This window comes from Macrobrachium nipponense, chromosome 28 (genome assembly GCF_015104395.2).
Source record: "Macrobrachium nipponense isolate FS-2020 chromosome 28, ASM1510439v2, whole genome shotgun sequence".
NCBI classification, from domain to species: Eukaryota; Metazoa; Arthropoda; class Malacostraca; order Decapoda; family Palaemonidae; genus Macrobrachium; species Macrobrachium nipponense.
In genome coordinates, this window is record NC_087217.1 from 60,577,001 (window position 1) to 60,603,143 (window position 26,143).

Below are 26,143 nucleotides of genomic sequence, written 5' to 3' on the forward strand. Positions count from 1 at the left end.
TTTTCTGGTGTTGCTTTTATTGTTTTACAATGTATTATATATCAAAATGATTGCAATTTAGTGTACAATACAACGAGAAAAAAGAAACTCGTTAGCTTTTACCGTTTTTTGCACATCGTGATTTTAATACAATTATGTATGATTTTTTTTTTTCGCTACCATATATCGCATTATTTACATATGATAATGATATTATTTTTCATTTCTGATGATTGCATACTAAACTTCAGGCAATGACAAAAAAAGGAGCCAAAAATGAACTCTTAATCTTCAAAACTAAGCGCGCTGTGATTTTTTGAAAAAATTATTTTTTCCGCTTCCGCGCTCACTCAAAACCGGTTCCGGCATTCGGGGGAGTTTTTGATTTTTACCGCTTCGGCGTTTATGGGTTAAGGAAGAGAAGAAAAACTCATTTACCTACATGCTTTTATTTTTTTTATAATAATCGGGATATGCTCTACCTTGGTTATGTGTATAAATGTAATTTAACATTCTATCAACAACTTCAGTAACCTAATAGCCACATGAAGCTCTAAAATTTTTTTTTAACAAAGTAAGGTTTTGTATATACTTACCCCGTAATTATACAGCTATAGTTTCCAACATACGGCAGCCTAATTCAAATTTCACGGGAGGCACTTTGATTGTTCAGTGTATGTATACAGTGCTGTCCTCCAATGGCAATACTAGGAACAACTTAGCAAAGCACTTCATTCTGTTTCACGCATAATGTCCATCAGAGGGGAGGTGGGTGGGCTCTGATCATATAATTACAGGCGGCCCGCGGTTAACGGTGCAATTGCTTAGCAGCGAATTGGTTTTACGGCCGCCGTCAAAAATATTCATTAAAAAAATAAGGTATTTTAAGGTATTTTTACGGCACAATTTTCGGTTAACAGCACCACTAGTGTCGTTATATCTAACGAGTACATACATTTGTAGAAATACCGTTTAAACAATAAAGGTTATCGAGTTATTACTTAGGGATTAGGGTAAACTACATGCCCCTGACCTGTTCTATGCTGAAAATATAGTTAAATAAGTGCAAATTTAGCTATGGATGTATCGATTTATAAATGTTCATGCTTTTCTGTTTAAAATGTGTATGAAAATGTATTATGTACGGGGTATTTTTATTTCTGCACATAAATATGATACAAAGGCAGCTTTTGAAACTGCCATTCACGTTATCAAAGAGAATGTTTTTTCATGTTCGTTCTTGTGAGATGCCGCCTGCCGCTCTTCCAAAGATATAGTTAAAAAAAGTGCAAATTTAGTGATTGATGTGTCGATTGTATAAATGTTCATGCTTTTATATTTAAAATGTGTATGAAGATGTATTATGTATAAGTTATTTTTATTTCTGCACATAAATGATACAAAGGCAGCTTTTGAAACTGCCCTCCAGTTAACAAAGAGGATGTTTTTTCACATTCGTTCTTGTGAGCCGCCGCCTGCTGCTCTTCCGAAAAGTTAAAAAAAGTGCAATTTAGCAATTGATGTGTCGATTTTATAAATGTTCATGCTTTTATGTTTATTTTTTTGATAAGTTTTCATGCTTTTATGTTTGAAATGTGTATGAAAAATGCATTACAGGGTATTTTTTTTATTTATGTATGTCTATGATACAGTGGCAGTACACATGTCCATAATTGAATCATGTTTTTATAACAAATTATATTTACAATTGTTGCATAAATTGATTTTAAAAGACAAAACTCGCACAACATTTCCTTTTGCAACACTGCAATTTGTTTTTCCATGGGATAGAAGTACAAAATACAACTGTGCAACTCTGTCGAATTTTTGCTTTGTTACGCGAGCAAAAAATTGAGGTACAGCCGTACAAGCTTGAGATGCTGCTGCTACGTAATGGCATAGTGACAGAAATTAAGATGAGCACAAAAGAAAATGTATATATGCATCTTTTCCATAAATCTTTTAAAAAGTTATACATTACTTGTATGTAATCTCATATTATTGTATTATAATAAAACACTATGGTAAATCTAAGCCAGTATTCCGTGGAGCGGCCAATGTTTTGGTTTAGAAATCAGCTGATGGAGAATATGAGTTTGTTTCGCCAATTTAACGCAATTCTGAGCGAATTTTCTTGCTTCTAGTTAGCATAAACGAATACCTAGATACTTGACTTATATGAGACAAGGTTACTTTTCCTTATACGATGTGTTTTTAGGTGGAAATACGACTTGAATATGCCTTGTGATTGTGAACTAATTTTTTTTTCGTTAACAGATTACGTTGGCGGCATGTTTATTGAGTAAAAAAATTAAGTGATTCCGTTCACAATTTTCCTTTATATCATCGTAATACGAACTTAACGTTATTTATCTTTTATCGGCGTGAACCCAACAGTAAAATGTGTTCTTTCAAGCACAGTAGTTTAGATTAAAATGATTTTATCTCAATTTTATCTACGGTTGTGTTTGATGGCATACGTTTACTGGAGTTTTATCCTCGTTGCCGATGCATGACAATGATCATTAGCAGCTTGAACAGTTTTCTCAGCTTCAGCTATAACTAGGTTTAAATTTAATAGTATATTTTTCCCTTTTGATCTCTGATCTATAGTGAATAAAATTTAATGATTATGTATGTCTGTAAACAACTGGTGTCACAACATCTCGGTTATGGACACCAAAATAAATATAGATAAAAAGTAGAATTAAATCTAAAATTAATTTCATATAGAAAATCTAAAAATATATTTACATAAATATATTTGTTCAAATATATAAATTCTTACATAGATATTCTATTATTTAATCTAAATTTTGTTGAGGAGGCCCGCCTCCCTCATAAAGATACTATATAAATGCTCTATATTACAATTCTTTCCAAGAATTGTAGATAGGATAAAATTACCTCCTCTATCACACCCCCAAGACAAGAACCTATGTCTCAAATTCCCAAGTCTGGGACATTCAACCAGCAAATGTCTCACAGTCAGGGGCACACAACAATCATTGCAAAATGGAGGATTTTCATGGGACATCATGAACCCATGGGTGAATCTTGTATGTCCAAACCTCAATCGCACAACGTCGTTTCTTGTCTCCTTGGCATTTATGGATATGACCAAGGAGAGACTGATGACGTGATACATTTTTTGATTAGTAAAAAATCCTCCCACTGGGAATGCCAACATTTTTTAATTCTCTGACCTACTAGATGATACAAATCCCGATATGGTAGTGGGCATCTTGTGGGTTCTGGGGAGCTGACCGCAGACTTTACAAGTTGGTCAGCTTTCTCATTCCCAGCCACCCCAACATGGGACGGCACCCAACAGAACAAAGTTATTACATTAAGATATCTCAGTCCTTTTCTACATAACGTCATTTATAACAACTATAGTAATAGTGTACTATAGTACAATGATTGAAAAACAAGCCAAACAGATGTTGTTATCCAATTCAGTTGTACTTAGAAAAAAGTTTTTCTCGTACGGTTGTTCATGGCTGTACACGTTTACGCAACAAGTATAACATTAAAACCATACTTTCGTCATTCTCTTTTGCCGTTTTGAACTTATGTAACTAGAAGATGGGATACAGTTAGGCTATTGTAATTTGGTCTCTCATAAAATCGGATTATCATAAGATGAATTATCGTAACTTGAACACTACAGCTACCTGTACACTGTATAAACCCTTATTATATCTTTACATACTCTATACACCCAAAGGATTAAAGCTAGGCTTCTTTCACTTACAGTATTTACAATACTATAATGTACTGTACAGTATATTCTATAGTACTATATACTGCATAAATATAATTTTACTTATTGTGCCATTGCAGGACTATGGTGCTGTTTGACTGGTCTAGTATTCCGAAAGGTGTGCAGCAGCCATAGGCTTTAAAAATCGCTCAGCGTCGGCGGCCACAAACTGAAGCCTTGCTGCTAACCGAGGGCCGCCTGTACTGGGTAAGTGTACATAAAACCTTATTTTATTATAAAAATATAATTTTTGTAATTATATCGCTGACTCGACATTGAAAGGAGGTGGGGTCATGGACATATTCTACTCCAAAGCATTATGTCATGTAATGAATTTGGAAATAGAAAATTTGCTAGCATTGAAAAAACAAACGCTTATCATTCCTATTAGTTAAGAGAGCTATGCACTCAACTTAACTTGTAGTGGAGTGGCGGTAGAGCCAGGGGTTGTCTCCTACTTAGGGGATACTTTGCAGCAAGGAGAATGCTCCTATGGATAGCAAAGTATGACAGGTGCCTGCCCTTGCCCTGGGCATAGCACCAAAATAAAACAACCAGAGAAGACTGACACTTACACTGAAATAATGGCAAGACCCATCCACTGAGAGTGGTGGTGCTCCAGGTACACTGTACCCCCTGACTTTCTAAACTCAGCACCTTACTGAAAAGGTGAAGAGATAATAAAACATCCTGTGCTTCCTTCCATGATGCCATGCCAGTCATTAAAAATGGTCTCGAGGTCCTAAAAATTTGACACTTTTTTTGAGCCTACATAAAAAATATATTAAGCACAGATCACTTAAGCCTCTAGTAGCTCGATGGCAGATAACGCCTGAAAACTAAGGAAGTAGAGGCTGTTTTTACATCCTTAGCTTTGCTTCAGAGTAGGCCAAAAAACTTGACAACACTGTGCGTGTCTTAAACACGAAGTCCATTTTAACTTGAAGACAACGCGTTTAGACAGGAAAAGACAAGTTCTGGGAGGAAATCTCTTCACACTGGCAGCAGAGTTCTCAGGCTACACCTTCCAACCTTACTCCAATTCCGGGTGAACAACTAGTAATTGAATACTTTGCGAATTAGAAAAAAAAGAATATGGAAGAGACACAACTGTGGTGTTTGTCCGAAAAATCATTCTAAATCATCACTGTGGCCTATGGATCAACTGCGACAAAGCAGAAGACTTACAGACTTCTGTTGTACCTTGGTCCATGGGTGAACAGAGAGACATGAGTCAAATGAGACATCTCTGTACAATGATTCTTGCAATGGTAACTGTGGAGCACAAAATATCAACCATAAGCAAGAATCTAGAGCCAACCAGACTCTAAGTCTGTAATGGCTAGGCAGAGATCTGAATTAGAAGTTAACCGTCGACATTGGAGAAACAATACTATGATGAACAAAAACTCAGTGAGAAGGCAGTACTATGCCGAGACTACTCCTCACTCAACTCCGTAGGCTGAGAGTTGCCTGGTAGCACATTCCGCTTTGGAATGTATTAGTTTTATAGAGCTATCAAGTGTAAGACAGATACCCTTGAGCACCTACGTGTAAACCGAAACAAGAGGGAAAGAAAAACCCCCTTGTTCGGTGACAATGCCAACCATGTGGTGGTGTTGCCAAAACAATACCAACTAGTTGTATCAAAACCAAAATCGGAAACTCTCGGAAGGCCCGAAAGGCTGTCCTGAGTTTCAGGAAATTAAGAGAAGGTACTATGTATTTGGCTCGGTCACACACCAGAAGAATTAACTTACAGGTATGTGCCTTTACTCAGACAGTACAACTGATAACAGACGTATGTCACAAGGAGAATATACAAGTACGTATATTTGCAGGCTCCTGTCGATTGAGCATCAGCCTAATTCTTCTTCACTTTGAAGAGAAAAAGAATAAGGACTGGAAGCAGACCTCATTCATTATCTGATGAAGAGAGTGAAGGTGGAGCTATCCTGAAAGGAAGCTTCTACGGTGATAACAGGAAACCGAAGATCACTAGTTCATGCCGAACTGGTTGTTCCCCATTTTACATTGGAGAGATCTGAAGATCAAACCAGGAACATAATCTCGCTTATCCTTACATTGGAGAGTGTAATTTGTAGTTCCTCTATTCCTTTGTTCCACCCAGTGTAACCCAGGAAGTATGTATGTATACAATTGTGACGCCAGGAAATACCTCTGTACGCTAGAGCCATGTAACCCTTCTCTCCCAAAGCCCCTGTAGCCAAACATTAACATCATTCTCTCCTTAACACTTTCAGTCCCTGCAAAGGAAAGTGATGAGTGTCGTGAGCACACTAAACAAAACAAAAAATGTATTGGCCTAATGCAAACGTGTGGCCTAAAAGAATGTCTTAACATTCACAAATTACTTTCAGGTAACTATATTTACCGAGGGCTTGTGACTCTAACAGCCTAGGGCTGGTAAACAAAATCCCAAAAGCCAGGTATAACCTAATTGTGCAACCTTCACGAATTGCTTTTAAAAGTATTTATAAACCAGCCACTTGCACGTAGCCTAATCCTGGAAGTAAATAAATGCAACAGTTTTAAGATACAAGAATAGAATAACATTAGAGAATTATTTTTAGGTAATTACTTACCAGTGTCAGGCTAATGACTGATGGCCAGTAAACAAAATCCAAACACAAAAGCTTGGCCTAAAGGAATGATGTAAAATCATAATCACTTAAGGTAATTATTAACAGAGGACTTGCTCATAGCATAAGCCCAGTAAGTAAAACATATATGCAAAAGCACTAGGCCTAATCGAATGGAGTTACATTCAAGGACTATTCCCAGAGAATACAAATATCTGGCTTGATGATAATCTGAATTAAACAAACAAAGGATAAGACTCATCCTGCCTCGAAGGCTACGAATGCGTTCCGGTGGTTGTAACACTACCGAAATCCGTGACATAACCGGAAAATAAGAACAAGCTGCTGTATGCACTCGATGTTTAGTCAAGTGCAGCAGGAAACAGAATGCAGTGCTTTGCTAAGTTGTTCATAGTATTGCCATTGGGGGACGGCACTGTATGCATACACTGAACAATCGAAGCGCTACCTGTGAGATTTGAATTAGCCTACCGTATGCTGGAAACTATAGCTATATAATTACTAGGTAAGTCCCATATACAAAACCATAAGTTACATGTACCTCTATCAACACTTTCTGTAACTCAATAGTTACATGAAGCTCTATCACCTATTTCAGTAACATAACTGTTACATGAAACTAATGATTTCACTAACCCAAATAAACGCTGCATTACATGATCCTCTACCGACAATTTCAGTAACCCAATACATAGTTACATGAAGCTCTATCAATAATTTCAGTAACCAAATATGAAGATCCACCAACAATTTTGATAACCCAATAGTTACATGAAGCAAATAAGTTCCTGTTAATAAATTTTATTTAACTTCTTAACTTCCCCAATCCTATGAAACCTGAAATGACTATTCTTTTACAATTCCAGTATATACAAAAACCAAACATAGGTCCTCTTCAAGCACCCCTGTCTATTACAACAAACATAAGTTCTAAACAGTTCACCATAAGTGTACATCAGGAGGTACATGTATACACTAATATTCTTTAATTAACATGAAGTATGAAGACTAAAGGATAAAAAATTTTCCAAAAACTTTACTTCAACTTACCAATAGGTACCGGCGCCCTGAGAAGTGAGGTCCATCCCATAATCAGGATGGTAACTATCTTCATCCATTACTTTTGAAAGGCCAAAATCTGTGATCTTGACCTCACCTAGGATATTACCGTCAGTTAATAAGATGTTCCCTGTGGAGAAAAACATTTTTTCAATAACTCTCAAGGACAGTTCAGAAGCTCAAATGAAAATAAAAAAAGACTACTTGATATATATAAGGGCATAACTGCTATTATAAAGTGGTTTAATGAGGACATCCAGTTGCACTTCATAACACAGTTTGGATGTAAAATGAGTTCTCTCTCTATACTCTCTTGTTTTGTGCACTTTCTGCCACAATTCACATCTGGTCTGGGTCTTCATCTGAACCTCTTCCCACAATTTCCAAAGCCTTCCCACTGGTCTTCACCTGTTACATTCAAATCTACTACAGTAGAGACCCGGACCTCGACTGTATTAGAACTCAAAATAATCAGATTTCAATGGAAAATTTTGAGTAAATGTTGCATCTGAGCTCAACCAAAAATCTGGAAACCAACCCAAGGAATCATATGATTTTTGTAAAGAAAAGTGGTTCAGTCAGTCGCCGCTGATAGGCGTTGTTCCCATGCTCATTTGGTTAGGAAAACGGTAAGAACCACAATTGAACTTAACATTAATGAAAATTATATTTAAGAGGCATTCTGTGACAACCTTAAAATGCTGTGAGATTTTTAATGTGAGACTTTGAAGTGTTGACAGTTGTATCAATCGTTAGCTACAGTCACAACTATTGACACTAAACAAAATATTTGTAACCTAATAATGGTAAACTCCATAGGTTATTCAAGTGAATCACTAGCGATACAACTTTTGATACTGTAGACAAAACAGCTATTTACAGCAATTGCCGTGGATGATTACCATAATTAGACGTCAGGATGAGCGAGTTCTCACTTTGTTACAAGAGTAGGATCTCTATCCGTAATTCTAAGTTGAACATATTTTACAGAATGTAAGCATTGTCATCGTATGCCACTTGCATTCAATATTGTTTACATTCTCAAAATCTCAGCTGAATGAGCTATCAATATCTTCATTGCTATCTTGGCTGCTTTCCTGTAAATTAACAATGTTAGGTTTAAAAGTGGCCCAACATTTGATTGTAGAACTGTTAAGTGTGATTTCGCGAGTTTTGAACATCAATTTTGCCTGCGTTTTTTTTTATTCTTTTAATAGTGACAGGAAATGACATCGGCAATCAGCCGTTTCTTGATTTTGTTGCTTATATCTGTACTACAGGTTTACAAAAGCTTCATCCGTGAGAGAGAGAGAGAGAGAGAGAGAGAGAGAGAGAGAGAGAGAGAGAGAGAGACTTGGTTGCCTGGGTTAGGTTGTTACACTGACACATATCCATTAGTAAAAGTCGATATTTGTGTATTGAGAATAATGTTCATTTTAATAAAAAAAAACCTTGTTTTACTGTATATAATCATACTGCATGCATTATTACCATATTATCAAATTATATTACGAACAGAGCGATCTGACATGTGCATTCTGGTTTTGTTTACATTCAGAAAATATCAGCTGATGTCATTTTACCTATATGATGATCACTGTCTTAAGATGCTGAATGGAACTTAATTTATGAAAGGAAACTGGGCTTAAGAATTGCAGCTACATTATTTAAAAACATAGTACATTAAATAAAGTGCTACATTTATTTCTTTTTCAGGCAATGCTTTTGCCTACCACAACATTTTGCAGTCTGCTCATTAGCCATTATTCGTAATTTCCAGTTGTGCTTGACTTACGATGCTCATATTCCGTACTTCCCAGTTGTGCTTGACTTCAAGCCTTGTTATTTACTAAGTGGCAATATTTTCTTGCTAGTATTTTATAATCAAATTAAAGGGTTTTGTAATATCGACAGCCCCCCCGTTATACTTAATATCGGGATTCTTTCCAATTTTAAAGCCATACGTTTATGAAGATCTACTTTCAATTGGTATTACTCCGCCAATGATGATGTCTGATGTCACACTATAAAGCATACAGCGGCTATGAAACGTGCCCCTATTTTACAACAATAATTTGAGAGAAATATTCTAATATCATAACACTTATTGAAAGATATTTTGAAGTGATTTTGTATACAGTATCCAGTAGACTGCATAATTTGTTTATGTCTGCTCACGGCCACTAGCTAGCGATGTAACTTAGTGAATTTTTCTTAAGTTTACATAACCTGACATAATTCGGCTTATTTTTAGCTTTTTATTAATTTTCTGAGAATTAGGCATGATATTCAATGTTTTTTTTATTAGCAACAATAATTATGCTAACCCCTTACAGTACACAGTACATACCTAGCCTAGCCTATGGCGCTCAGTCAACCATCGTATTATGGCTGAATTGGGTGTATGTAGGGTAATTTTACTACAGTATATATTTAAACATTAAAAAAGTGTGTTGAATGGTATGTTATTTAACACTGAACTTATTTAATTGTAACTTTTGAGTATTTATGGGTAATGTTTTGTATAAAAAGGCAAGAACGGATTAATCCATTTACAGTTATTTCTTATGGGAAAAATTAATTCAGATCTCGACAAAATCGCATCTCGTCGCTTCTTCTGGAACGAATTAACATCAAGGTCTGGGACTCTACTGTACTCTCCTTACTTATTATTCCTCATCCCATCTCATCATTGTTCAAATCTTCCCATCTTTGAGATCTGTTATTTCCAGCCACTGAACACCACTTACTCATTCTAGTACCCATGTCTCTGCTTGAGATAACTGCAAAAACCTTACACCAATATTTTCCTTTGTTTGCTTATAGAAAATGGTACTTTTATTTACCAGTTGTCCAGATATCTCTTTTCACTTCATCCAGGAATTACTTTCTATTCCTGATAGCCCAAATAATACACTTTTCTTATAGTAAACCACCTTATAAGAATAATAATAAAACCAAGACTCCAAGAGCTAATGATAAACTTGCATTAATCCTATAAAAATTAAGTCAGCAATTATGTTTCTATGCAACTATTTATACCACCCTTCTATTAACCATTAAGGGCTGGGCTAAAAAAAAAACTTATGCAGCACCCTTATTATTATTATTATTATTATTATTAAAAAGCCTTAGTTTATCCAGACCTCTGAGCCTGATAAAATCTCTTCTTGGGCTAGTTTTCAAGAATTAATCCTGGATAAAAAAAACATATATATATATATATATATATATATATATATATATATATATATATATATATATATATATATATATATATATATATATATATATATATATATGTATATATATATATATATATATATATATATATATATATATATATATATATATATATATATATATATATATATATATATATATATATATATATATATACTATATGATACCCACTATTTAGAAAACCCATTTTATTTAGGAACATGATCCTATTAAATAAGAAATCTTAGCCTTCAGCAAGAAAGCCTTTTAATGTTGGGTTTCAAAAATAAATGCTTCTTTGTTAGTTCCAAATTGGACATTCAACTTGTAAGTGTTGGACAGTCATTGATGTTTGGCATGTATTGCATTTCATTGGGTCTGAATGTGGATTTGACATTAAATGACCATCCCAGGCCGGGGAAACTTTGAGGTCAACCAATCTATAAAAAAAAAATAAAAAAAAATAAAAAACTATGGAAGGGGTAAGATGTGCAAATGCACATGGTGTAAGATTTTAAATTCTCGATACCTTAAATGAGAAATTGAAAAAGACTTGAAAGCCCCTTGTGGGGTCTCTTTTACATGACAATAGTAAACTTTACCAAGCTATACATATTTTAACCAATAAATAATTATATTTTATTTTTTTAAATTATAATTACAGCTCTCACAATATCAAAACATAAAAATTAAAATCAGTAACTAATTTTGAGTAGCATATTTCATACATATACTGAGATCGAAGATGCTGTAACCTTTTTGGATTATACATGTTTTTCTAATATTTTTTTGCAAAATTACAATTACAGTATTCGTGTTCTCCCGATTCCCAGACTCATGGATTCCCGGATTTATTTGTTTGCTTTTTTGTATGGTGTTTTTACGTTGCATGGAACCAGAGGTTATTCAGTGGTGATTTCTCTCTGGACCATATCTACCCATTATTTGTGGAAAATTCACCTATTCACGGTATTTTTATATGAGAAATATCCAGAAATTGCTTTTTTTTTTTCTTATCAATTTCTTTATAAAATGCACTTTATTGTGATAAAACTTGAAAAAGCCAGGTATAACAATTTTTAGTGGATTTTTCTTGAGATTTACCTACCAAAATAGGCCGTTTTCAGCTTTTTTTTTTATAGGGGTTCAAACTATCCGTGGGTTCTAAACATTTGCGGGGGGTCTGGCACGCATCCCCTGCAAATATGGGGGGACCACTGTAAAACTGCCATACTGTCATAAAAGAACTAAAACCATCAACCACCCTTGGGTATATTTATGAGCAAATATGTATATATAAAAAGACACCAAGTGAGAGAAAGAGAGGCAGTACATATCTCCTTGAAGTCAAGTACACAACTAAATTATGAGCTGCATGGAAATGGCAAGCTGAGCCAATCTATAAGTTGCCATTAGTGAGCTTATGGGGTATAGAAGTAATGGAATCTCTTTCCCACTCAATTACCCCAAATCAATGGCACATAATATTGATGCTCACCAGGAGGTAATTTGTCCATTCACCAAAACCTATTATTGCTACTCATATGAGGGCATCCGTCCATTAAGGGTCAAACTGCATCACTTATATTTCGACGCAACGATTTATACCACCTTTGTAATATACATAAATAAAAAACTCAAATACCAACCTGGTTTTAAATCATAATGAATGATTGGAGGTTTTATTTCATTCAGGTACTTCAGCGCAGATACCACCTGCATAATTACCGACCTAGCTTCTCGCTCGGGAATTGTCTTGTGCTGAAAGATTTTAAAAGATGACAAATGTTCCCCCCTTAAATATATGACATCATATAGTATTTCCAGAGCTTCACTTGTGTAATAACTTCTGATACAACTATGAATTTTTGCCAAGCATTTTCAATTTATTAAGGTATTTTTTTGTGCAAATTTATAGATTAGTATACAATGAAATTTTTCAGATTTTAAGTTCAGAGGAGTAACATCACATCTACTAACCTGTTTCAGGTAGAAGTCAAGGTCATGCCCATCACAATATTCAAGAACTGTACAAAAACTATTGGCATCAATTTCAAATACGTCGTATAATTTGACTATCCTCGGATGATTTAACTTTTTTTGAATGTTATATTCTCTAATAGCATGTCTGTGAAAAAAAAAAATTAATCATTTAAAAAAATAAAAACTCTCATATTGGCAACATATGGCATCATGTATAACTCGCATTATCTATAATCAACAAAATTTAACTGCATGCACGAACAGTACTTACTTGATATAGTTAGCTTTTTTATCGTCTTTCCATTCCTTATTTAACTGATGGACTTTACAAGCTACGTATCGCTGTTCTTTTAGATCAAAGGCCTGAAAAAGGACAATGAAGAAAATTTTAGTTGAATATGTATCACAAATTCAGAAGATGTTACTGTATATCTAAATGTAATTTAGACCCTGTAGATATGGAAATTAAATAGCTTAGGTCCTTCATGAGCTAAAAGGGAAATATTCTCTTTTGACCACCTTACAAACTAAAAGGTATGGTTACCATTTATACAATATTCCAAATATAAAAATGACACTACGCATAAAAAAGATTAATTACACTATCAACAATGACCTTTTTTTCATTATTATTTTAAATTTATAAAAAAAATTTTATTTGCTGTTTCTTTCAAAACAAATTCCTTCAGCCCAAGACTCAAAACTCTATATACTATACTTTATGTCAACATTGCGCATCTGCCAAATAATTTTATGATCCTTTCTTGAATCATTTTTTTGTCCATTGTGTTATACAATGTAGCTAAATATGAAAAATGAAAGCCCACAAGAAAAGAGGCCAAGCCTTTCAATGAACCCCATATCTCATTAAGTATATAAAAATACACATTACCTTGTGAACCTCTGAAAATCCCCCTTTGCCTAGTAGCATGAGCAAGAGATATCGGTCGTTAAGCACAGGATGGTTGTTGAACCTGGAAATGAAAAAAACAAAACAAAAAAAACTTATTTCACCATACGTCCTCTTATTTTTCCTTCCTACATTCAATGTAAAATGTTTGGCATGTCAGTAACACATATATGGTACAGTAAAACCTATTGCCTGCTCTGAGCCATTTAAATTAATTACAGGTGCTGCGTATCAGTAAGAATTATTTGTGGTACTATGATAACACATCAGATATGGTATTCTCCATAAGACTTCCTACAAACCACCATCTAAATAAAACACTAATATATAAACATTAATTTCTGATAGTAACAAATAGATTTTGTCCCTTCAAACTAAGTACTAAAATCATTCAGTGATGCAAGACTTATTTTTCCTTTAATTTGTGCCAAAACACCAGCAATAATTCCTCTCTGATTTCCTTCCAATACTTTTGCATTTCCTCAAGTCACTTGCACACAGCTCTCCTCACAATGTAATGGAAAGGACACTCTGCAATACCTACACTTTCTACAACTGTGAAATTAGATACAGTAAAGAAATTAAACTGGAATGTCCATTCTCTTTGATTCCTCCTTTTTTCCTTATTAGTGTATAAATGAAAAAAGGTAACGAATCAAATTAATTTCAGTTACCTTAAAATGTGATATGTGATTTTACCTTGAGTAATCAACATAACTGAAAGAAGAATAATCAAGAGTACTCTACAAAGTCCTCTTACGGCTACATGCGCAGGCAGCAATAAGAGAAACAAGAATTGCGGTAAGCAGGTTAAGAGAAAACAATTTAACACCAATACCTCTGTATAAAAGAAAACCACTGCAACATAACAGCAGCTCTACCTACTTTCTGTTTATACATAATTATTGGATTGTTTTACCAACTCCTTCCCTGCCACTTACATTGCCTCTCCTGAGAACCTTTGAGGGTGTGCGCATGCAGCCGCTTTGATTATGTCAAGATAATTTTGATCAAAACAAGAACTGTACTAAACATGAAATGTGTGCTTACTCTGTCAGGGGTTTAGAAAGATGCAAGCATCTGGCAGCTTGGCTGATACCACCAAACCACCTCCTGAGAAAGAGTTGGGTTTCAGCAAAAATCATTTTCCTCAAAACCAAACTAAGAACAGTAGTGCAGGAACTCTTTCATCACAGAGAGAGAGAACTTGGCCAACCAAGCACCGTGGGTCCATTTGTTGCTATTTTGTAACAAGAACACTGCCAGCAACTTACATACAGTAAAAAATGCCATCAGAGAATACATGTTCTCTTTGTAATTACAAAGTATCCATCAGTGACTTTCGAGTAATATTGTTAACAGAATTGCTTGTAAAGAACATTATTCAATCCCACAGTTTGCGTTCTCTCTCCGTGTGGTAGTTTTGCAATGACAACCAACATATATAAAGTAACATATAATTAATAATCATCTGACCTGTATTTAAAAAAAACAAAATTGTTCACAAGTCCCACAAAAAGTACTCGTGCTTGTAAAATAGTCAAATACTGTATACATGGGAAATTACTTTGGAATATGCAGCAAGTAAGAAACAAAGTTCCTAAATGAAATCTTACATTAACACTTCAACAGTGAAAGTAACATTCCAAATGACTTTTGTTTGTTTCATATGAAATGTTAAAAGGGGGTCAAGATTAACTAATGACTCCTATAAGCAATAGATAAAACTGTACATTGTCTTATAATTTCTCTATGAAAAGCAAAATAAATTCTTATGCTAAAAACTATAAAGATTTATGAAGCGTGTTGATAAGTCAATATGCTCCCTTCAAGGGAGGCATTTTACAATATATAACTATTCCTTGATAACAGGAATAATTATATATAATTATTCCTTGACAACAGGAATAATTAAGGGGAAGAGATGTGATACTGAGCATAATTTTCATTACAATTAAAGATACACAGTAAACTGACAAGCATGTAAATCACAATTCATACTGAGAAAAATGCAATAAACATCTTACATATGCCAGGGTTAAGACAAGATCGCACTGCAATGAACACCTAAAATGTTCGAGGTCTCTAAACAGCCATAACCGTAACATATTATAAAATCTTTTTCACTGAATATACCAAATCTATTTCAACTTTACCAGTTGGTTATACATAAACTGAAATTGGTGATAAACTGACTGTTTGGAATAATGACACGGTTTAATCTAATATATATTGACATTTGCTGTTAAGTTCCCATCAAAGGAAACAATGACTAAATGTTTATTTCTGACGGTCACAGATCTCATAATCAATATGGGACTGACCTGAAGCACTGCACTGCATGGGAGAAAACTGGAGCAGGACAAGATGGACAGCAAATTCAAGAAACAAATGAAAAGCAAAAGAAAGAAGTGGGCTCATTTCAAGTTGAAAGGAACCTCATGAAGAATCTTCCGCAACGGACAGTGCACCACATAGCCCACTGTGAGCAACACCTGTATTATTTTGTAGTTTAACTGGATCACTGAATAACATTTTTACTTAACAGACCCCTGAATCACATTCCTATAATAGGGGCTGCATGAAGGATTTGTTCTTCAATGACAAGTTACAGCCAGTGAATGGTGAAGCTAAAGGCATCAGGCACTGAGTGGGTAAGAGACCAAAGGGAAAGTATGACAAGTCTGTGACAGACAGTAATGCAGCTGGGAGTCAAAGATATAATATATAAATAAAAATTAGTATTTTCTATAATGCACCAAGCAAGACAATCTGAGGTCGGAACTCAACCTACAAAACCCTTTAAGATAAAAAGGTTATAAAAAACATAACAATCAAGAATTCCATCACCCCCCAAAAATCTCAACTATTACACATATTCAAGATCCTAATTTCTTTGGTTTGATTTGATTTATATATATACATTTTTGTCATTATGTCAAGCACTGGGGCAACTAAGGCCATTCAGTGTTGAAATGGAAATCGACAGTAAAAGGTTTGAAAGGTTATACAAGAGGAAAACCTCGCAGTTGCACTATGAAACAATTGTTAGGAGGGAGTGGACAGTAAGTGGGAAGAAAGAGAAAAGTAGTTGCAGCTAGGGGCCGAAGGGATACTACAAAGAACCTTAAGTAATGCCTACATTGCAACAAATGAAATGAACTAATGGCACTACCCACCTACGGGGCCTAATTTCTTTGGAACTGAATTTTACAACCCAAGTACTGAAAAATAACTGACAATTAGTGCAAACAGTAATACTATTTTCTTGTTAAACATTACGTAATCCCAACACTTAACTTTTTTTCTTGGACCATATTACACCATTTCCAGCTAGTAAAATGACTAGCAGTACTGCCAATACACTTAATACTGGAGCAAAATGGCTGGGTCAGTTGTGAAAGCAACATACTAGAGAGTATGGTACAAGCAGTAAAGCAATTATAACACTTCAAATTAGAAAACACAAACAGTAAAAAAAAGCACAGAGCAGTAATCTAGAATGGGAACTGCATTTGAAATAAGAGAAAACCAAAAACAGAAGCACACTTATCAATCATTACTGACATTTTTCATTTGAAAACTTTCAGGAAAAAATGCACATTCATGACAAAGCAAACATTCAGAGCCTGAAAAAATTTTTGGCTAAAAGCTTAAGATTCAAAATAAGTATTTAGATATGTGCCTACCATAAAAAATAAACAATATTATGCTGTTAAGCTTGAGTGCCACTCTTAAAATAGTAGTACTCTGTGTAACAAAAAATAAATAAAAATAAATAAATAAATATATATATGGCAACATATTCCATATACAGCAAATTTCATGCTTCCTTTAATAGAAAATAAATTGCATTCTTGTAACCATAATCAACCCAAAACAAAAAATAATGTACTAATGCCAAAAAAACAGACTAATACGCAGCTACCTTGTAAAGTTTGTGTATAAAAATACAAAACTATAGTATTCAGAATGTAAATAAAGCAAGACATGGAGGACTTTAACCTTAAACATTCAAGATATTTAAAAGAATTCTTAACTAAATAAGAGAGATGTTTTAATAAAAGACCTGACGTATACTTATGAAATTCATACAAGCAGATGATGGTAGTCCATATCAAACACAGCAACCATAATAAAATAAAAAGCACAAAGGAACTGGAAAACTAACAGAGGAAACCAGGAAAAAGACAAACACTAACAAACCAGAAATGGTTGAAGACCAAAATTAAAAAAAAAAAAAAAAAGATACTGGATGAAGTTTGGGGGGTTTTCTAATGCCCTTCCAATTAATTACTCACATGTCATGAGGATTGCGTGGAGAAGACTGGGATTGAAGAATTCTGCAAATAAAACAGGTAAGAAGAGATTAATTCTAAATCCCAGCTTTTGCATGTGTGTGTGTGTCTTTTAGGAAGGGTTAAAAGTTTAAGGTGAGTGAAGCACTGCAGATATCTGTATGAGCAAGTGACCTACATTCCCAGTTAATAAGTACAGTCTACTAGAAATGCTGCCTAACACTGTCTTCAACCAGAAGCTAAGGAAAAAATAGCAAAACATTTTGTCAACTCAGAAAGGAGAGATAGCAAGAAAGTTTTCCTTCCACCTAAGCTTAATCTGTATCATATATAAAATATCACTACACTTTCACAGTTACAAAGATGCTGGTCAAACATTCAGAAGATTGAAATTCAAAGGGGAGTAATTCTACTTCAGAGTAAAATTTATAATGGTGCATTTCATATATTACTAATGCAATAATTGAAAATGTTCATAGAAAAGTAGCAAAACAAAACTAGCTTTGACAGTATTGTAGCTACAGAACAATTTATACAGTATCCAGACGTTAGAAACACTTCCGGAAAGCTAAATTTCATGGTCAACCTTAAATAATAAGACCAAGTGTTCATTACTCAAATAATTTTTCACCATAAATAGTGGGCCTGATTACTTAACAATAGTATAATGTAATTTATTTAATTTCCACCAAGGGCCGTATAATATACGTATATTATAGATATACTCTATATATATAATATTAATTATAATATATATATATGATATATATCCACCAAGGGATAATATATATATATATATATATATATATAATTATATTATAATATATATATATATTATTATAACCTATATATATATTATATATATATATATATATATATATATATATATAAGAGAGAGAGAGATAAATATATATATATATAGGTATATATATATATAATATATGAATAACTTGATTACAAAGTATACAAAACGTAATACTATGTATAAATAAAGGTTTTTGCCACGAAGGAAAAAATGAAAAAGCGAGATAGCCGAGTACTTTCGGTCTTGTTCCGACCCTTTACTAAGGCTAACTGATTTTACAGAGGAAAACATAGTCAAAAGAAGGCTTAATATCCAAACTGACACTACAAGATTAGCAATAAGGTCGATTTCACTCTACAGAAACGAGGAAACGCCTGAGGGTAGCCACACCTTGAAGGATACACGCGATAAACAGTTTTGATGTATGTTCTTTGTTTACAAAAGTCCCTATTGGCTCTGTGCTAGAATATTTAAGTAATGAACTTGTACTGCATGAATTGCCTATGTCCGTTACTCACATAATTTTCCTTGATTAAGTTATGCATTTGTGATTGCAGATTTATTTTTAATGAAAAATATTACCAACAAATATTTGGTATGGCCATGGGTAACCATTTATCACCTCTCCTTTCAAACTTATATATGGAATTTTTTGAGAGACAACACCTCCCGAATATTACACTTGTCCCCTTAAAATGGTATTGATATGTCGATGATATCTTAGTAGTCTTACCTGTTGGTATTGATGAAAATGATTTACTGTCTAAATTGAGTAATTTAGTGCCATCCATAAAATTCACTGTTGAAATTGAAAATAACAATGTCATCCCTTTCCTAGATGTATTAATACATAAAGAATCTTTCCAATGCAAATTCAGTATTTATAGAAAACCCACAAATAATTTCACATATGTACATTTTTATTCTGGCCACCATCTTAATATTAAAATTTCAATTTTTTCTTCTATGTTCCTTCGCGCTTTGCGTATCACGAGTCCACAATATCTTGACCAAGAAATAGAATACATAAAAAAGATAGGAAACGATCTCTGCTACCCACCTCATTTAATTGATTTATGTTATCAAAAAGCTCAAAAAAAGTTTTATAGTGTTGCTATTAATGAAAAAGAAATGCCTAAAACTGTACTTAGCTTACCTTACTTTCGTGGATTTGAAACCATAAAATCAATATTTAAATCGTTTAATGTTAATGTAGTGTTCTCTTATAACAATACCATTAAAGATATGCTAATTAAGAATAGTCCCATAACAAATAACATCATTTACAAAATTCCTTGTAAGGATTGCCCATCGTTTTACGTTGGTCAGTCAAGTAAAAATTTATGTGTACGTATTAAGCAGCATATGTATTCGGTTAGAACAGCCCAGACTTCAAATGCACTGTTTATCCACCTGAGTGAAAAATCTCATTGTATTAATTGGGGTGATACCTCTGTAATTGCTAGATCTAATGATTATGTTTCAAGAAATTTACTGTAATCAGCAATTATAAAAATCACTAATAAAAACAACCTAAATCTTAGTCTGGGAATGTACCATTTGGACCCATATATTTGAGAGATGTTTATGAAGGACCTTAAAATAAATGAACTACTAATAAATTAGTCCCACATGTATATAGTTATTATTTCTCTCTCTCTCTCTCTCTCTCTCTCTCTCTCTCTCTCTCTCTCTCTCTCTCTCTCTCTCTCTGATTCGATACTCTCTCTCCCTCTTTCTCTTGCTCGATATATATGTATTTATATTTTCTTTCATCTTTTCATTAATAATAATTTTTTGGGAAAATTTGTGTAAATTTCATATTAAATTGTATATGCTTCCTTGTTTTTTCAAAATGTACTGTTTTCTGGAAGAATAACTTGTTTACCATGTGTATCCTCCAAGGTGTGGCTACCCTCAGGCGTTTCCTCGTTTCTGTAGAGTGAAATCGACCTTATTGCTAATCTTGTATATCAGTTTGGATATTAAGCCTTCTTTTGACTATATTTTCCTCTGTAAAATCAGTTTGCCTTAGTAAAGGGTCGGAACAAGACCGAAAGTACTCGGCTACCTCGCTTTTTTTTTTTTTCCTTCGTGGCAAAAACTTTATTTAAAGATATATATATATATTATATATATATATATATATATCATATATATATATATATAGATATATATATATATATATCTATATATATTATATATATATATATATATATACATATACATATATATCATACATATACATATATATATATATATATAAACATTGAAATTTCTTAAACTGACCGTAGCAATGCTTAAGAGCATTTTGATAGTTAAGTGAAACACCAGTTCACTGCTGGATAACCACACCATGGGACCATTGTATAGCACTACTGAAGCAGCCAACATAATAATTATTTAAACCATTCTACTAACCATTGTATTCAACAACTCTTCACACATTAATTTTTCTTCTTAAATTGATCCCTCAAAAACTTGTCATATTTTTTTAAATACAATGAAATAAAATGCATGGGTAGACCAGGACATTATGCAATACCACAATAAAAAAAAACCCACCACAGCTAAAGGATTTTATTTATATATCCCTTCTTGTAATTGAAGGTACTTCTATAACTGACTTATTTATAAAAATTTTATGACTTGCTTTTGTGGGCATCAGCCCTAAGGGAAAAATTTTGATGCTGCTTTGCAAAGCCATTACTACTTTTTTATAAGTTTTCTGAATGGTATGTGCATAGAGGGTCAGTCATCAAGAATCTGCTTTAGTATCTTAATTACCGCCAATTCTAGATAGGGTTATTATGCTGCAAATGTCAACTAAAAACCTTCAAGGTTAACTTGGTTAGTATTGTTTCAAACATATACAATACATATCGGGGGGTTTATGCCTGGTTTTCAACCTTATGGCCTTTTTAACTAAGCTATATGCTAACCAATCTGCAATTTGGCATCAGTTAGTGTTCTCACTTAAGTTGAAGGGATTAGATATAAACAGATTTCATTTACCAGTTATGCTACAAAAGTTTGTAATAAACCACTATTCTAGCTTCTAGCTATAACTACGTATGGGCCTAAGTAGCTAAACCTTGACAAGTTGTTCTTAGCCCAACATTAATTGATAGAAAGAGATCCATCACTGTGGGAAGAAGGAAAGTTGAAGCCTCAAAGTTATAAGCTTGTTACATAATATTAAATTCTGTTGTTATGAACTAACCAAATGAAAAACTGCTTATCTTCCCTCTCACAGAATTGCATACTATAGAGTGCAACTGTGATCTGACAATGCTGACCTAGGACATGCATTAAATTTATGTTCATGTTCCTTACATGTCCAGAACTAAACATGCAAGGTCAAGTTCTAAGGTGTATCTGATTTGGGTTCCAATATTGTTCTGCAGTCTATGTAAGCTATGGCGATAGGATTGTATCACAACTAGTATGTACAATTTGACTATGGATATGGTGCTGGAAAACTGACAGACCTTGGCTCTTAATTATATGTTTGCATACCAATCCACATCTGGAATACCAGAATACCAATGAACAAACAATTCTTGTTTTGAGGATCTTTCAATAATGACTGCCACTCAATGGCTGTAGGATTCTTCCTGTATTAGGAAGCTGTTAAAGGTTTCATGACACAAGATGTTACTTATAACTGGAGTGGTCTGAGTGGTAGAAGTATTTTTGCCATAAATGATTGCCTAGTTTCTTGTTCATTCATATGACAACCTCTATGAACATGTGTAATGTTTGATAGGGCAGATATTTACATTTTAGCATTTAAACAGGTGCATGAACTTCTTTAGCTGACTAATTGCTGCTTTATTTATAGATAGCACAATCTCAGTTTGCTGACTAATTGCTGCTTTATTTATAGATAGCACAATCTCAGTTTGGGAGTTTAAAAAGCGGATATGTCGAACAGTTTTATATGTTGACATTACATTTCTCGAAATGATGATAGTCAAACCTCAGTAGTCATTCTACTTGGCTTGAAATGTGACTTTTGAGCATGATTGGAAGTATGCAAGCAGCTTGATCAGTCCATGAATTCATTATGACACTAACATGTTCGTCACTTGAATGAAAGATGATGTGTGACACAATAGAATCTTCCTCTTATTGAATTCTTTAGGTGTCAGTGACATCATACTAAAAAGTGTGTCTTATCAGCAAATTTGTGTTTGTCTATGGTATTAACATCTTGCTTGAGGGATCTATTGAATTATAGTTCACTACGACTTTAGAATTTGCTCCTTTTGGAATTGTGGGTAACACTACAAGAGAAGGAGGATGGCAATAGAAAAGTGATCATGACATATTACTAAATTTTTTTTCTTTTGCAGAGGCCAGATTATTATTTGATAGTCCCTATGAGTAGTACAAATGCAGTGAACTTTTTCTTTACTTTTGAGTATTTAATTTTATCATGCATTTTTCTTTTTATTTGATGTTTAACATGTTGTTACATTCTAATGGGGCCATGACTTCTTTCTGACAGGAACTTCCTTTCGATTAGACCCCATGAAAATGTTTGATTACTGGAGGAAGATGCGAAGAGACTATGTTTACTATATGTGACATTTCTTTTTTTGAATGAACATGAAACGTTCGAATGGAGGAGTTTCATATTCTGCAGGAGTTTTTGATTTTACAGATTCTGTGTTGCTGGAGAACAATCTCTTCTCTCTATAAAGGCTTATGTATTTGTCATAGATCTAGCTAATCCAAATTTCCTTGATAGACAGAGCTTTTTGAATTCGATAAGATGAAATTCCAGTGCGTCGTGCTATATCTGTCATTCAAGAGACGAACATGTGTCACAATGAATTCACAGACTATCATGCTCAAAGGTCACGTTTCAAGTAGAGTGGAACGACAACTGACTGTTGACTATCATCATCTCAAACAATGTGACAACATATAAAACTGTTTGACACATCCACTTTTCATTCTCCTGAACTGAGATTCTGCTATCTTTTCATAGAGCAGCAATTAGTCAGCTCAATATGTTCATGCACCTGTATAAGTGCTGTAATAAATCAATAAATATATATATATATATATATATATATATATCTGCCCTATATAACGTAACACATACAATAACCGCCTAGTTTAGGATAAGACTGCTACCAAGAACACTGGTGAAATGAATTCCCACAATGCTATGGCGAGAAGCAAACAAAGGACTCTAAAACCTAAAAACTCCACACACAACTAATGCATATTCTCAAAATTTATGCACTCTTGAGGACTTCGGTTCTCACTATGACTACTTACTGCTTGCACCAGATTCCTGTGGTCAACTGCAGGTTTGTTCATGGTTGAATCAACAATCCTACATAATCGAGTCACTTTTATCTTGAGTCAAGATAATTTTTCTTTCTGTTCTCAAAACTGATGAACAACTTCCTAGGCTTTGACAGTAGTTTTTCCAGTATAAAATGTTCAACATGCTACCAACCTTACTTTGGAAGGCCTATCATCTGCAATATTTAAGCATCTTGTTACAAGATGGAGAACACTAGGTTTCTTGAAGTGTTTTTAAATCAAGGCTTCCTTTTTTCAGATTGAAACATCCAATAGCTGTCCTTCACTTTTGCAACTGCTTAGGTTTGTTTTGTTTCTTTGTACGGTGTCTTTACGTTGCACTGAACCAGTGGTTATTCAACAACGTGACCAACGGCTTTACGAGACTTCCAAACCATGTTGACAGTTAACTTCTATCACCAGAAATACACATGTCTAACCCATCAGTGGAATTCCTGAAAATCGAACTTGTGGCCACCAAGGTGGCAGGCCAAGACCATACTGATCACGCCACCGAGGCACAACAATTTCTTTATGAATCCCTTACTTACCACCTTGGGCACTTTCTGCATGAGTAACTTTCTCTTACATATAGTGCACTTTTAAATGAATTCTGCATTACCCTTATCTTCTGTATTTTCTGCAGGAATATGATTTGCGTGTGACTGTTGCAATGCGTGGGTGACAGGTTGCGCCCACCACAGTGGGAACTTGCGAGTGACACTAGACGATAGCGTCTTCTTATATTTATTGCCGCTAAGTACATGAAAACCAGAATGGAGAGGGGCGGGTTCTGATTTAGTAATTACTTGTTAAGTATATTTATAAAACTTAATTTCATTATAAAAATATAATTTTTATAAAAGTAACTTACCAAGTAATTACTTAGCTGAATCCCACATTGCAAAGGGGTGGGATGAAAGGACTGAACTAACACTGGCTCAGTATTTGTTGCTTGCTTACCTGGTAAGTGCGACGGGAGTCACCTCTGTATCAGTGAAGTCTTGCAGCGGGGGATCTGCCTGACGCTGACATGACTCAAGATAAAATATTCATGTCCTTGCCATCGCCACAACACCAAAAAAACAAGACCAAAGAATCAACCTGTCACCTTACATGTGCTACACAAATTCAAAATAAAGACTAACCAACCAACCAACTAGTGGGTCCTCCAGGTACTAGGTAGCCCCCAGGCTCCCCATAACTCAACATCCTTGACACAAAGAAAAAGATAGGGGAAAATTCATGTCTCTCCTATGCTTCCTCACCCCATACCATGCCAGTCACCACCAACATGCCAAGGGCACTACAATTTTCAAATGCCATTTCTACTTCCTTCAAGTAACGTAACACAAATATTGACTTACAACTCCAGAAAGTTGAATGAAGTATCGCAGAGAGAGACAAGTTATGTTTAAATGAGAGAGGTGGCCACAGCTCTGACCTAATGCGCTCTCACTTTCAGCAATGGAAGCGATTCCTCCAGTATCCGGGAATGAGTTTCGGATATCAGGTCTGATAAAAAACGAGAGGCCAATCTTGGAAAGAGGACGGGAGGGATTCTTGACCAAACAACAGAGGTTACATGAGGGTCCCCTGATCTCTGTTTTCTCCAGGTAACACCTCAGTGCTCTGACAGGGCAGAGATCTTTCTTCTTTGTCCGAGCCCAGGACACCTGTTAAGTTTCTTATGTGAAAAGAACAAGGCCATGGCCTATTAAGATCCTTGTTCTTGGCAGAGAAGCCCAGGGTGAAGGGGCAGACTGCATCGTCTTGTGAAATCTGACTCTTTTATCAATAGCATGTAGCTCACTCATACGTTTAGATGTAGCTAATGCTACTAAACACGTCCTATGTAAAATATTCTTGAGAGAGGTGGACTTGAGGGGCTCAAAAGGAGGGACCGTAACACACTTCAATACTACGTCCAGGTACCAGGAAACCAATGCCGACTTCTTCTGCTTGAGTGTCGAAAGATATCAACAGGTCATGAAGATCTTGATTCTTAGAACGATCCAGATTATGATGCTTAAACAAAGAGAAAAGCGTGGTGTGGTAACCTCTGATTGCAGAAGATGAAAAGCTCTTAAATAGAGGAGAAAATCTGTAATCTGAATTACAGACATGTAAGAAGATGAGATGTGATATCAAAGCACCATCTACAGAAGACTG

The 26,143-nt window shown here is 34.4% G+C and overlaps 1 protein-coding gene and 1 long non-coding RNA gene across 9 annotated transcripts in view; one reads left to right on the forward strand and one right to left on the reverse strand.

Annotated features, from left to right (window-relative positions):
• Positions 1 to 26,143, forward strand: part of LOC135201798 (uncharacterized) — an 86,776-nt gene that overhangs the window by 20,471 nt on the left and 40,162 nt on the right. The window contains exon 2 of the long non-coding RNA XR_010311607.1: positions 3,826 to 3,952. This is a non-coding gene — a long non-coding RNA (uncharacterized LOC135201798). The remainder of the gene's footprint in view (positions 1 to 3,825; positions 3,953 to 26,143) is intronic.
• The window catches only part of LOC135201795 (serine/threonine-protein kinase tousled-like 2), a 218,805-nt gene that overhangs the window by 10,695 nt on the left and 181,967 nt on the right, over positions 1 to 26,143 (reverse strand). For 6 of the 8 annotated variants that reach the window (XM_064231053.1, XM_064231057.1, XM_064231059.1 and 3 more), the window contains 7 exons: positions 17,845 to 17,886; positions 14,594 to 14,656; positions 13,526 to 13,607; positions 12,905 to 12,996; positions 12,631 to 12,778; positions 12,300 to 12,411; positions 7,420 to 7,558 (listed from right to left, as the gene is read on the reverse strand). In XM_064231053.1, coding sequence (XP_064087123.1) covers positions 7,420 to 7,558; positions 12,300 to 12,411; positions 12,631 to 12,778; positions 12,905 to 12,996; positions 13,526 to 13,607; positions 14,594 to 14,656; positions 17,845 to 17,886 — 678 coding nt within the window. The remainder of the gene's footprint in view (positions 1 to 7,419; positions 7,559 to 12,299; positions 12,412 to 12,630; positions 12,779 to 12,904; positions 12,997 to 13,525; positions 13,608 to 14,593; positions 14,657 to 17,844; positions 17,887 to 26,143) is intronic. The other 2 variants (XM_064231054.1, XM_064231058.1) reach the window with 2 other exon arrangements.